The sequence below is a fragment of the Cherax quadricarinatus genome, chromosome 42 (assembly GCF_038502225.1).
Source record: "Cherax quadricarinatus isolate ZL_2023a chromosome 42, ASM3850222v1, whole genome shotgun sequence".
Classification (NCBI taxonomy): Eukaryota; Metazoa; Arthropoda; class Malacostraca; order Decapoda; family Parastacidae; genus Cherax; species Cherax quadricarinatus.
Window position 1 is genome coordinate 28,328,262 of NC_091333.1, and position 13,384 is coordinate 28,341,645.

General features: G+C 40.5%; 1 protein-coding gene across 1 annotated transcript; it reads left to right on the top strand.

Annotated features, from left to right (window-relative positions):
• Window positions 1–3,737: 3,737 nt before the first annotated feature.
• Window positions 3,738–9,186, top strand: LOC128701022 (uncharacterized). Its single transcript, XM_070093450.1, has 3 exons — window positions 3,738–4,535; window positions 4,637–4,693; window positions 4,945–9,186. The coding sequence occupies exons 1-3, from the start codon at window positions 4,391–4,393 to the stop codon at window positions 8,925–8,927; spliced, it is 4,185 nt and encodes a 1,394-aa protein (XP_069949551.1). The 5' UTR covers window positions 3,738–4,390; the 3' UTR covers window positions 8,928–9,186.
• The last annotated feature ends 4,198 nt before the right edge of the window (window positions 9,187–13,384 follow it).

Consider the following 13,384-nt stretch of genomic DNA (forward strand, 5'->3'; position numbering starts at 1 on the left):
ATACAAGCTTTGGGCCCCTTCAAAAGCTTCTATCATATCCCGGAAATCATGCGTAGCATATTCTAAGCGTCTGATTTCAGCCGTCAGTTCTTTCTGATTAAAATTGTCATATAATTTTTCAATTTCATCAAAAGTCTTAGTAAATCTGGTCATGGGGCAATTGACTTTGAAGGATTCGTAGGTTTGCCATAAACTTTGTATCACACGAGCTTTGTAACACACTTGCTGATAAATCTTTCGTCTTGACGTTAATTGATGTAATAATATCGACAAACTGGGGTCCTTTTCTCCTTCTTCATTCAACGGGAGATTAATTCTCTCGGGATAATCAACTGATGGCTGGTCCATTTTTTTTTTTTTTTATGAATAGCACTTCGAGAAGGAACTTCTTGTCTCTATCCTGTCCCGGTATTTACTAAAGCGGGCAAAGCTCTTCTCTCGACTTTATGAAAGCTTAAATTTCAATAGGCTAGCCAGAGCGGCTTTTTTTCCGCGGTCTTTTTAACATAAAAACCGCCTAATAATTGTTTTCTCGCCTTGTGATTTTTTATAAATCTTGGCTCTAATCTAATAAGGCTCACTAATTCCCCTACAACGGGCAAAAGTTTTTTATCGATGTACGCTCGACTGCTTGTCAAAGATTTAATGATTTGTAAGATGTTTAAATTATGGTATGGAGGGAATAAAATACCTCTCTTATCCCACCGAATGAAAGAATTATTTTTGAATAGATTTAGCATAGATTTCGCGTATGGCAATTCTTCTCTCGTGAAATACAGATCAATTATTTCATTTAAATTTGGGGAAGAGTCCTCAGGCGAGAGAGAAAGACTGTTGTTTTTTCTTGATATTAAAGATAAAAGTATTTCCGGCGGGAGTTTATTATTATTGGCTATTATTTTCTGTTTCGGATTTTTTTTTTTTTTACTCTTAGACTCCTCGCGGCAACTACCGCGGGCGCGCCCGCCACCGCAGCCGCCGCAGCCGCCGCCACTGCCGCCACTGCCGCCACCGCCGCGGGCGGCATTACAGCGAGCGAGCTTATTTTTTTTTTTTTTTTTTATGGGGGACTCGCCAGTCTCAACAAAGAGCTCGGGTGGGTGCCCGCTCGTGGGAGGTGGTAGCTCGAAGCGGTAATTACCCTTATGAGGGCGAGTTGCTATGCTGGGGCAGGAGCTGACCTTCTCATCCTTGCTTTGGGCTGGTTTCACTTTCACTCTCGAGAGGCTGGAAGATTCCTTCCTACGCGCCATAGTGGTGGTTGCAGTGCTTCTGCGAAGGCGGGGAAAAGGAGATTCGCGCTTAGGAGTGGGTAAGATATTTGTTCCATTTTTAAAAATATATTTTTCGGCGGTTAGCCGAGGGATGAGACAAAATTCCTTTACCACCATTTCGATTATTTTTTACTTTATAAAACTACTAATCAGCGAGATGACCAGAGGTAAGAGTGTAGTTAAGATGGCTCCTCCACGCTTCGAAAGAAGAATATTTTTTTTTTTATAAAGTGGAGTTCGTTTACGGGCAACGGTGAGAATGTCTCCTCTAAACTTCTTTAATTTGCTCAAAATAGTCGGTTCTACTGTTAGATTTTTCTTAAGAAAATTAGTAAATATCTCAGATATGCAATTAATTTCTTTTTTTTTTAATTCCTTAATAATACGATTGCGAGCTTTAGCTGGAAGTTTGTTTAATAAAATTAATAACTCTCTGTGTTGCACTGCTAGGGGCTTACCCCTGTCTGACATTTTGCATGTCCTTCTCGTGCACCCAGCTATCTGCACTTCGGGGATAACCCACCCAGCTCACCAGATATTCTCTACTGCCGTCAGTTTTTCTTCTCCGTCTCAATATTTTAATGGGAAAAAATTCAGGTAGAGATGTTTCTATTAATTCCTGAGCGTAAAATTGCCCGAGTATTTTTTCCCCGCTCAGGTCGATAAGAGAATATGAGGGGATTACTTGCGAATTATCAACCGATTGGATTTTAAAAATTTCTTCGGTGTTTTGAGGCCAATAACTCTTGTGAAATATCCCCCGGTGGCTAGTTATCCGCACATGCGCTCCAGGAGTCAGTCGTGGACTAGTACGAGGCTGATGAGGACGGGCATTTAAATACATTAGCCCAAACTGCCGACGAATGTCTCGAGGAAGACTCAGAGAATGCACTTGTTGTGGAGTTTGACCTTTCTTGAGAGAGGAGTGAGGAGTTGAGTTGTAAGTTTCTACTATGGCTGGTAATACCTCTATATATTTTAAAGAATTTGTTAAAGTCATATAGCGGTAGATTCTATGCTTAAGCGTGCGAATAGCTCGTTCCGCTATTGCAGCCTTAGTGTCCGAGAAGGTACTGTATAATTTAATATTTTTTTTTTTTAGGTAATTCAGAAGAGGACGATTATAAAACTCGGTCCCTCTGTCCGTGTGTAATCTCGAAATTCCACGGAAGGTGGGGCTTTCTATAATATTTCGTAAGGCTGACAAGACGCTTTTTGAGTTTTTTCTGACTAGTCCTACCGCCTTCATTAACCTTGAAAAGACATCTATGCATAACAAAATATATTTAATGCCACCATTGTGGGAATGTAATAAAGTCATGTCCGCCAAGTCGCAGGTGAGTATAATGCGAGGGGCAGCAGCTATGATTTTCCGTCTGGGAAATCGCAGAGGCTGCAATTTATGCAAAGTATAGGCCCTCTGAGAAGAGAGATAATCTACTACGTCTTTATAAGTAATAGAGGCGTTTTTCTCCCTAGCTGCTCTAAAAAGTTTGTTAACATTCCCAGTAAAGCCCCCGGGGCTATTGACGTCTCTAAATACTTTTTCTAGAATTTTCTTTTTATGTGAATTTAAGGCCATTTTTGTTTTTACCAGCGGTATACAGTTTCACAGTTGCCCTCTCCGGTAATGAAGCTTCGTAATTGAATTTCCTCTGGAGCGGTTAAATCAACCAGAAGATAGCCGTATTTATCCGCAGTGACGTGACGATATATCTCAACAAATTTCGGGGCTAGATTTTTTCCATAAATTTGTCGCCCGAGACATTCCAACTGAGACAGATCTCGTTGTCTTAATAAAATATATTGACTACAATTAAGCGTGATCGTGCGAGCGTATTTTCCTTGTGGAAATAAATTTTGAGATATGAGAATTACGGATATTTGCTCGTGTCTTCCTCTAGTAAAAATATTGGCTATAACATCACTCTTAACTGCTTCATTAAAAAGGTCATCAATTATATACAGAGAGCTATTGTCTGTCTCAAGGGGATTTTGGTAATCCGCCGGGTTAATGAGACCTTTCACTAAAATGATTTTCTCACTAAGAGAGGTGATTTGTTTCAAAGGGTGAGTTTTATCATCCAGACTGGAAATGATTATTCTCGCGAAAGAACCGGCATATTTTTTACATAAACGCTCCACTAGACTGCTCTTGCCTGCCCCGCTAAAACCAGCAACAAGTATTCTTGCAGGCTCTCTGAAAATATTCAACTCTTCCTCTGTAAAGGTACAGACCTTGTCCATCTTCCCATTTCAAATGAGCCTTTTTGTGGAAGAATCATCTTATATATAAACATTTCTTTTTAGTTCAAAGCAGAGGGGAGGGAGGGGGGAGTTTATCCCAGAGATGAAGATAACAATGGCGGCATGGCCTTCTCCCGCCAGAAGACCATAGAAAAAAAAAGCCCGACCGACAGTGAAGGTCGTCTGGATATTACGCAGTTTCACTACCTTCCCTACGCCAGGTGGTGGTGGGTCGAATGGAGGTCACAGACAAAGAGAAGCAGGCCCCGCCACTTTCTGCCGGCTGATGCCTATTTATTTTTATTTTGGGGAAAAATATATTATTATTATTATTTTTAAGAATATTTAGTTTTGGCGATGGTCAGTATCTATAAATTAATTAATTAATCTTTCCCTCGCCTCGGCTTTATACAAATGGGAAATTCACATGACTATGGCAATTTACGTAATCCTCCCTACTTGCCCGGTCTAAATTCTTATTTTTTCGTTCGGGAAAAGAGTTCTTCCCAGATTTTATCCCTCTTACTTTATTGACAATAAGAAATCTTTTCTAGATTATATTTATAATATATAGACTTGCAGGGATTTTTGTTTAAAAGATTCTCGTGAAAATAGAGAGAGACTGATGTGAAAAACTGTACCTCTACTTTGGGGAAAATTAAGCATCTTATGAGCACGCTATCCTAAAAGCGTGCTATAAATACGCTCACCTTTTCGTCTAGGGCGAAAGGTGCTCTTCCCGCTCACTCAAGAAAGTTACCAGCTTAGATTAGAGCAGGTAAAAACTTCTCTATCTATGGGAGATTAAAATATTATCTATAATTTAAATAATTTATGGAATATGAGAGTGAGAGTGTGTATTTACAGATATGACTCGTCACCCAGCTCGCAGATGCCACCTATGCGGGCGATTATACCCTCAGGATGCAGCTCACCACACTTTCTCCTGTAGTTTCTGCGGGCTATCAGTGTGTGTGGCGAATGTCACAGCTCATCGCAGGAGATGCGTGACAGGTGAGATACCCAGGTTATTGCTCTGAATTGATGTTTTCTTAAAACTGCTATTTTCAGATAATGAAATAAGTCTTTGAGCTAATAATAATTTTTTCCAACAGTTGGGGCGGGGCAATACTCCAAGCAGATGATCCGGGGGGCGGGCCAGGAAGAAAGAGGTCAGCGCTCTTTTCTTAATCAATTATTTTTATTAACAGTCAAACATTTTTAAGATATGTTTATAAAGTATCTCACTAACAAGAATAAAAATCATTTTGAGAACCGCATATATTCCATAGATTGCTTAGCTTCTCCCAGTTTTATACTTTAACAGTAACATTTTTTTAAAAGATTGCTAGAGTTATAATTAGTCTAGTATGGCTCTAAAACAAAATAATAATAAATAACTTTCTCTAATTATATTATGCAGATCAGTCTGTGTCCTCCGATGAATCTTCGACCGTAACACTCCCACAAGAGCAAGTTGAGCCGATTGCCGGTCCCAGTGGATGGAGACCAGCCGCCACAAGTGACAGCTCCTCTTCCAAGGATCATTACTACTCTTTCTTGGGTTCCCCCTCCTCTGTTAATCGAAGGTTCACTTCAGGTAAAAAAAATTTTTGTTCAGATGAGGAAGAGAGTGAAATGGGAGACGATTCCATTTCAGAGGAACCACACATTACGAGTCGGTCGGAATGTTTTCAAGGTCACTTCTGTCGAATAAAATATTCAATTCCTGCCTCTCATAAACACGACCCCATATTATTTCTTCAGTCCTTCGCAACAACATTTATGAGGCACATATTACAGTTTTTCACTGTTCTATCAGGACGAGCACTTTATGAAAATGCTCTTAGGATTTATGCCGAACTGAGCCTTATTTTGCGCAGACAGTCGCTACTGGGAGAGGATGACAGTCGTGAGCATTATATAACTTTTCCCGCGCAACTAGTTACACGAGATGATATATCTCGGCTCTTACGGTCATGGAGGGAGTACCTTAGCATGCGATTAGAAACTGAAATTTCATCGGGCGAGGGATCAGGCTTCATACTAGATTATATAAAGGGTTTTCATATTGTAATATGCAAGAATGGAGTGCGTGGATACCTAGGAGACTATATAGAATATCCCACATCTTTACGAGGGAAAAATCAGATATTTAACCCGAGAGGAGTAAAAAATAGCTGTTTTATTCAATGTCTGGCGGCCTTTTTCTGTCGTAGACTTGGCTGGGGCTGGTATAAAATCAGACGATATTTATCTAGATGTGATAGCCTTCAGAAATTTGTCAATTACTCGCGAGTGACTCTCCCTGTCCAGTGGAGTGACATCCACAAACTCGAGTCTGACAACAAAATATCAATATTTATTTATTGCTTAACTTCTCATGAAGGGACCTATCATGCTACTTTATGTCGTAGGGGTAGTAATAAATATTCACTGGTAGTGCCCCTGTTATTGTTGGGAAAGACTCATGTAGCTTTAATCAAACACTTCCAGAAATATATGAGAATTTTCTCCAGAAAACATTCACGCAATAAGCACTTTTGCTTGAATTGTTTAAGTGAATATAGTGACATTTGCAACTTAAAAACTCACTTCAATTCATGCGACAACCAACAAAAGTTGATTTTTCCCCCAGCTGGAAGCGTTTGTAAATTCAAAAATACTCACAAGGGCTACTTGCCCTCTCATACTGCCTTTGTGGATTTAGAAGCTTATCTCGATAATCGTAAGCCAGAGGGGGTAATAACAGCTAGACACGTAGCAATAGCTTATGGCTATATAGTGATAGACAGAAATAGCACTATAATAGATAGATATGTCCATCGGGGGGTACAGTGTATTGATCATATGTATGATAGACTTTCGTCTTTATGGGATTGGATAAAGATGAACACTCCCTGTTATCCGCTTCATATGACCAGGGAGCAGCATATACATTTTGCCATACAGAAGAAGTGCAACTTCTGTCATCAGGACTTTACTCTTACCAAACCAAAGGTGAGGCATCATGACCATCTAATGCCTAAGGCTAATTATTTAGGAGCACTCTGCAATAATTGCAATTTAAGGCAGAAAAATTCAGGTAAATATTTGCCTGTTATTATTCATAACCTATCATATGATATGGCTTTGATAATTAAAGAACTAAGTGTTAAAGCCCCAATCAATGTTTTAATGAAACAGGGATATAAATTTCTAAAGGTAGAAATAGGAGCACTACGTTTCCTGGATAGTCTAGCCTTCTTGTCCGCTGGTTTGGCTAGTTTGGCTCAGGCGCACATAGCTTCAAAATCACCCTTGAAATTCACAGAGGCGATGATAAGTCATCTACCCCCCGAAAGTTGGGGAAGCTTATTAACCGGCAAACAAGTGTTTCCTTATGAATATTGCAGCTCCCCAGAAAGGCTCGAAGAGAAGACTTTACCCCCAAAAAGAGCTTTCTACAGTTCTCTGTCTAAGAAGCATATTAGCCAAGAAGAATTCGATCATGCTCATCTGGTTTGGGAGAAAACAGCTTGTCAAACTCTAGGAGACTATCTCCTAGTATATCTCAGCTGTGATGTAGGACTTCTGGCTGACATATTCACCTTGCATAGGAGATTATTATACAACATCTATAATCTAGATGTTGTTCACTATGTTTCTCTCCCCGGCTTTGCCTATGATGCCTTCTTAAAAACCAGTGGAGTGGAATTAGAATTAATTACTGATCAGGAGCTTTATAACATCATACAGTCTAATATAAGAGGCGGCTTCACTACTGCTGTTAGGACGTTTGCTCAGGCCAATAACCAGTTCATTAATCCCAATTTTGATGAGAAAAACTTAGTAAGTAAATTTTTGCTATACTGGGATTTTAATTCTCTTTATGGTTCTTGCATGACTGAGGCGCTGCCCTACGCAAACATTCGAAAACTCTCACCCGCAGAAATGGCGAGTTTTCTCGCAAATGGCAGTCTTCTCCAGAAGAATCCTCAAGACTCTATAAAAGGTTACTGGCTTCTTATAGACACTCTAGGAATAGCCCCAGAATTAGCTCGCTACACGGATGACTTACCACTATGTCTCTATCACAAACAGATAACATTAGATGATCTATCTGAGTACAGCAAACAGCTATTGGCTATCAGTAATCAAAAACTACCCCGTAAAAATACTAAATTAGTGGGGGACCATCTCCCCAAACGAAACTACCTAATATCATTGCCTTTATTGCAGTTGTTCTTGGAGATAGGTCTACAAATTGAGAAAATTCATAGCATATATGAATTCTCACAAGGAAAATATCTGGCGGGCTTTGTTGAAACGAACGTGAGGCAACGCAATAGTAGCACTAGTAAAGACTGTCAGCGATTATTTAAATTGTTGACCAATTCTGTATTCGGCAAGACATTGTTTAATCCATCAAAATATGCCAACAAAACGAAGCTCATAACATCAGCGGGAGCATTTTTGCGAGCGGTGAGTAAGCCACTATTTAAGAAAGCCATAAAGCTTTCAGAAAACAAAGTATTGGTTACGACGGGGACGCCAGCCATAAAACTCACTTACCCTAATTACATAGGTTACCAGATACTAGAACTTGCCAAATTTAAGCTGTACCATTTTTGGTATATGATTCTTAAGAAAACATACCAAGACAAAATAAAACTAATCTATTCAGATACCGATAGTGTCATCGCCTGTTTAGAGGGCATCAAAAACCTTACTGATGAAATCGGTAAGGAACCATTGAGGAAATGGATAGACACATCTAATTTCCCCACAGATCATCCTCTCTACAATGACTCAAGGAAGGGATCTCTAGGCTTACTTAAAAGTGAGGTGGGGGACCGCCTTATTTCAGAAATAGTCTGCATTAAACCCAAAATGTATAGCATCCTGCTAGCAGATAATAACAACACTATCGCTGCAAAAGGAGTTCCTCAGTCTGAACAACAATTATTAACTCATAATAACTTTAGAAGTGTGCTGGAAGACGGTTCTAAACATACCTTCCAATATAGTCAAATTAGAAATTTAAAAGGTCAGATGACCACTATCACCACTAGGAAACGAGGTCTTAGCTCATTTGATGATAAGCGCTTTTACTTAGATGCCTATCACTCTGTATCCTATGGTCATCCAGATGCCAGAGAAACAAAGTTTAAATTATTTAAAGATAAAACAGATGACAAAGTGGAGGAAGACGAAGAAGCTAATAGCAGTACTGAAGAAGGGAGTACAGAAGAAGAAGAGGAACTAGAGATGAGAGACAGTTGCAATCTTTGGCGGGGAAGAGAAAAAACCGTAAGAGATTTTTTCCCCAGGGTCAAGCATCGACGCGAGAGAGGTAGATCTTCCGCCACTGCTCGTAGTTTCATGCTCTTAGAAGCTAGCTGTTCTGAGGGAGAGGAGGAATAAAACAATGTAATGTTAACTAATAAATATATTTGCTAAGAGAGACTTTTTTGTTTTCACCCTTTGAAAAATTAGGTTATTATCCTTTTTCACACAGATGCCCCCGATGTAGCCGGAGAGCGGGCGCAGGGCTGATAATCACACCCGATGACCTCCAAAGAAGCAGGCCCGCCGCAACACTCCATCAGAGAGCCCCAGTCACCTGAATCCTTTGTACTGCCTCTCTCTCCCATCTATCAGTGTAATAGAGTTTGGGGAGTCAGAAGTGATCATTACTCTACTTCTGTTCCTACTTAGTAATAAGACTCTCTATCCCCTTGGGGGATGATTAAACATATTAAACTCCTACCCTGTCAGCCCTAAGGTCATACAGACCCCCCATTATCTCATTATATTTCCATGGTCATTATCCCGGAATCCGGTTCCCTCGGGCGACCGGCTGCCCATCCATTACCGCGTTCTTTAAACCCAGCAGTGTTGTTGTTGTTGTTGTGAAGTAGCAACAGTCGCGTCAGTGAGTCGCAGCCCCGGGAAAGGGGGGGGGGGACTCCCTCGGAGATGGTAAGCTTGTACCCAGTCACCTGAATCCTTTGTACTGTCTCTCCCATCTATCAGAGTGATTGAGTTTGGGGAGTCAAAAGTGATCATTACCCTACCTTCTTATAATTAGTAATTACACAGAAATAAGCCTCTCTCTCTCTCTATCCCCTTGGGGGATGTTTAAACATATTAAATCTTGTACCCCTGACAGCACCTGAGCTTATGAAGACCAACCCATTATCACATTCTTTTTCCACACTCATTATCCTGGGAATCTGCCCACCTGCACACCTGAATCCTTTTTTGTACTGCCTCTCCCATCTATCAGAGTGATTGAGTTTGGGGTGTCAGAAGTGATCATTACCTACCTTCCTATACTTAGTAATTACACAGAAATAAATCTCTCTATCCCCTGGGGGATGATTAAACATATTAAACTTGTACCCCCTGACAGCACCTGTGCTTATGCAGACCACCCATTATCACATTCTTTTCCACACTCATTATCCCGGAATCTGCCACCTGCACACCCGAATCCTTTGTTCTACTTTATGTACCTACTTATTAATGCATAGGAATAAGTCTCTCTATCCCCTTGGGCCATGATTAATCATATTAAACAATTACCCTGTCATGCAAACCCCATCATTATCGCATTTTCCATGGTCATTATCCGGCAGTGTTCCTAGATCGACCAATATATACTACTACCCTCTGAAGCCAGTATTTCAGGGGATGGGGAAAATTATGTGAGATATTCATCTTACTTATAAATTTAAACACTAACCTTGTCACGTTAATCAGCTTGGGTAAGGAAGAATACCTATTCATATCAATGGCTAAGGAGGGACTACTGACTGGAGCGGTGCTCACCGTAATTTCGACAGGAGCAATATGTGCCTTTTGCACCGGCCAGTTAATTTTGTTCACCAGCCAACTTGGCCCTTTAAACCACGATAAAGCACTCACAAATTTTTCATAAGTCAAGCCTCGAGACAAGAAGTCAGCCGGATTCTCGTCACAAGGAATGTGATTAAAGGTTAACATATGCTGACCCAAACTGTTATATTTCTCCTGCATTTGATTGATTTCAGAGACTCTGTTTTGTGCGTACACAATCTTACTGTTACCATTACGAATCCATTGTAAGGATACCTCGTTATCAGACCAAATTACGGTGTCGCTGATATTTATCTCTCGCAATTTATTTCTTATGTAATTGGCTAATTTGACACCTACATAAATGGCCGTTAATTCCAACTGAGGTAAGGTACGTGACTTGATTGGAGCCACCTTAGCCTTAGACATAACAAGAGAAATGGCACTATTACATTGACGGTAAGCGACTGCTCCATATGCTAATTTCGAAGCATCGCAAAAAATGTGGAGTACATTTTCTCCATCTTGACTGGCCACATTACGTGGTAACTCCAACATTTGTAATTTTACATATTCACCTATTAGTTCTTCCCACCTTTCAACAAATTCCTCAGGTAGGGTTTCATCCCAAGCACACTTAAGCTTCCATGCTTCTTGTATCAACAATTTTCCTCTTATAGTAAGTGGGGACACTAAGCCTAGTGGATCGAAGCATTTTGAAACTTCCGCAAGTAAGACTCTCTTGGTTAATTTATTGGGCATGCTGTAGTTATTAGACTTTAACGATAACAAGTCTCTCTCTGTGTCCCAAGTCAGTCCCAGCACCTTACTATATTTAGACACTTCAACTCCTGGGTTGTCTTTATTTATTTGAGCCCTTAAACTGGACGAATTACTGTTCCATTCCCTCAGGGGCATATTTGCACCTTGCATTATTTCATTAGCCCCTTCATATATGCTCATTAGTTCCTCTTCAGTAGACGTCACCCCCAGGAAATTGTCCACATAAAATTGTTTACCCATTACTCCACTCAGTGGACCACCCGTACGCTTAAGGTGTGCATTTATCGTTGCCTGGAGTAGGAACAGACTGGAGGTAGCACCAAACAAAACACTCCTGAAGCGAAAAGTCTTCAGGGGACTAAGTGGGTCACTAGGATTCTTGGGCTATAAGAACCTAGTGCAATCCCAGTCAGCCTCCTGCAGGCCCACTCTCAGGAAAGCTTTACTTATGTCCGCCGTAAAGGCATAATTCTTAACCCTGAAGTTTAATAATATGTCTCCCAGTTTTTCCGTCAACGACGGACCTGTCATCAAACAGTCATTCAAACTAGGTACATTTTTGTAACTCCAGGCACTACAATTAAACACAATCCTCAAAGGAGTGGTTCTAGAATCCTTCTTCACTCCGTGATGTGGCAAATAGTGACCATAAATCTGGGCTTGCTCGGGAGGTACCTCCTCTATGAATTTATTATTTAACTGCTCATTAATTATATCATCGTAAGCAGTCAACAGATCTGGTGTCTTGCTCAGTTCGTGGAGCTGAGCCTTTAATTGTCCATACGCCATCCGGTAATTAGTTGGTAGGTCTGGATGGTTCAGCTTCCACGGAAGTCTCACCGAGTATTGTCCAGATTCAAATTTAACATCCTTCTGGTATTGTTCTTGAGTAAAGGAATCATCTGGACTTTCTTCATTTACATTGATCCCTATGCTGTCCAATTCCCATAATTTATACACAGGTTCAACTTCATCCTCTACTGAAGTATATTTATACTGGGGTGATATTTCATGAGTAAGACACACCGTAACTGTATTTATGGCTTCCTCCAGTCATTCATTATCAGTACGAGGAAGCCTGCCATACATCACGTGACCTCCTGCGGTCCTTAGAAGGGTGACTCCTCATTTCTTTGTCATACCCTTTACAAAGGTGGCATAATGGTCACTACCTATCAAAATATCTATTGACCCCACAGAATCATTATTTACACCAGAAGGTGCCAAATTTACCTTACTTGAAAGCCTTTCAGTAGCGTTACCAAGCCCTATTGTAGATATTTTCTCTGGGAGCCTATCCACAATTACGGCATTAATACGTTTTCTCTCATTGCCCAGCCTGACAGTTACATAAACAGTGTCGTATGACTGGGCCTTCTTATTCGAGAGAAAGCCAGATAACTTGAGTATAGCAGGATCTCCCATTTGTACCTTCATCCCATTAAGGCAATTACGTTTTATGAAGGTACGTTGTCATTCCTGATCCAGTAATGCTGTTACAGTTTTGGATTTACGCCGTTTATCATTAATTACCACATCCAACACAGGTAAAGCTACCTCAGCTAGGCCATCATTACCGACATTAGCTGCAATCTTTACGTTGGCTACTGTTGTGTCCGGGATATTATCACTATCAGTACTATTGTTACCATCATTACGATTTGATCTGCCCTTACACATAGCTATGTGGTGTCTTCCCTTGTTACACTGATAACAATGGTGCAAGTTAGCACGGCAATCCCTTACATTATGATTTCCTAGACACCTGATACATCTAGCAAGCTCTTCCAATCTTTCCACTTTAACATCCCATGAATTATAGGCATTACAGTTCTTAGAGAAATTAGTACCGTTGCAGAAGATACAATCTCTCCTTTCTTTGCCTGACCTCTTATCAACTGGGCTACCCTTATTGTGGTACTTCCTCCTCTTGCTTTGATGTGGAGAACCACTATTACTGGCCCCTGTCACTTGATATGTGCCTACGTAAACCCGTTTAGTAGGTGACTTATGATTATTGATATTGGGATAAAGTTTCCTTTTGTGGAACTTGACAGATGCACTGGGGTCTGTAGACGTGGTATTCCCAGAGGTAATGGGTTGACTGGTCTGCAGTTGGACAATTAGCTCTTGCAGGCCCACTCTTATTTCTTCCAACCCGAGGTAACCCTTGTGATATCTGTTAGATAGTCATTCTACTGTCTTGTGGTTCAATTTATTCTGAATCAAGGCACTCAACAACCACTCTGCTCCCTCCA

Coding starts and splice junctions, on each gene's coding strand:
- LOC128701022 (XM_070093450.1), top strand. CDS start 4,391: ATGACTCGTCACCCAGCTCGCAGATGCCACCTATGCGGGCGATTATAC. Junction 4,536..4,636: donor TCGCAGGAGATGCGTGACAG/GTGAGATACCCA, acceptor TTTTTCCAACAG/TTGGGGCGGGGCAATACTCC. Junction 4,694..4,944: donor GGCGGGCCAGGAAGAAAGAG/GTCAGCGCTCTT, acceptor TATATTATGCAG/ATCAGTCTGTGTCCTCCGAT.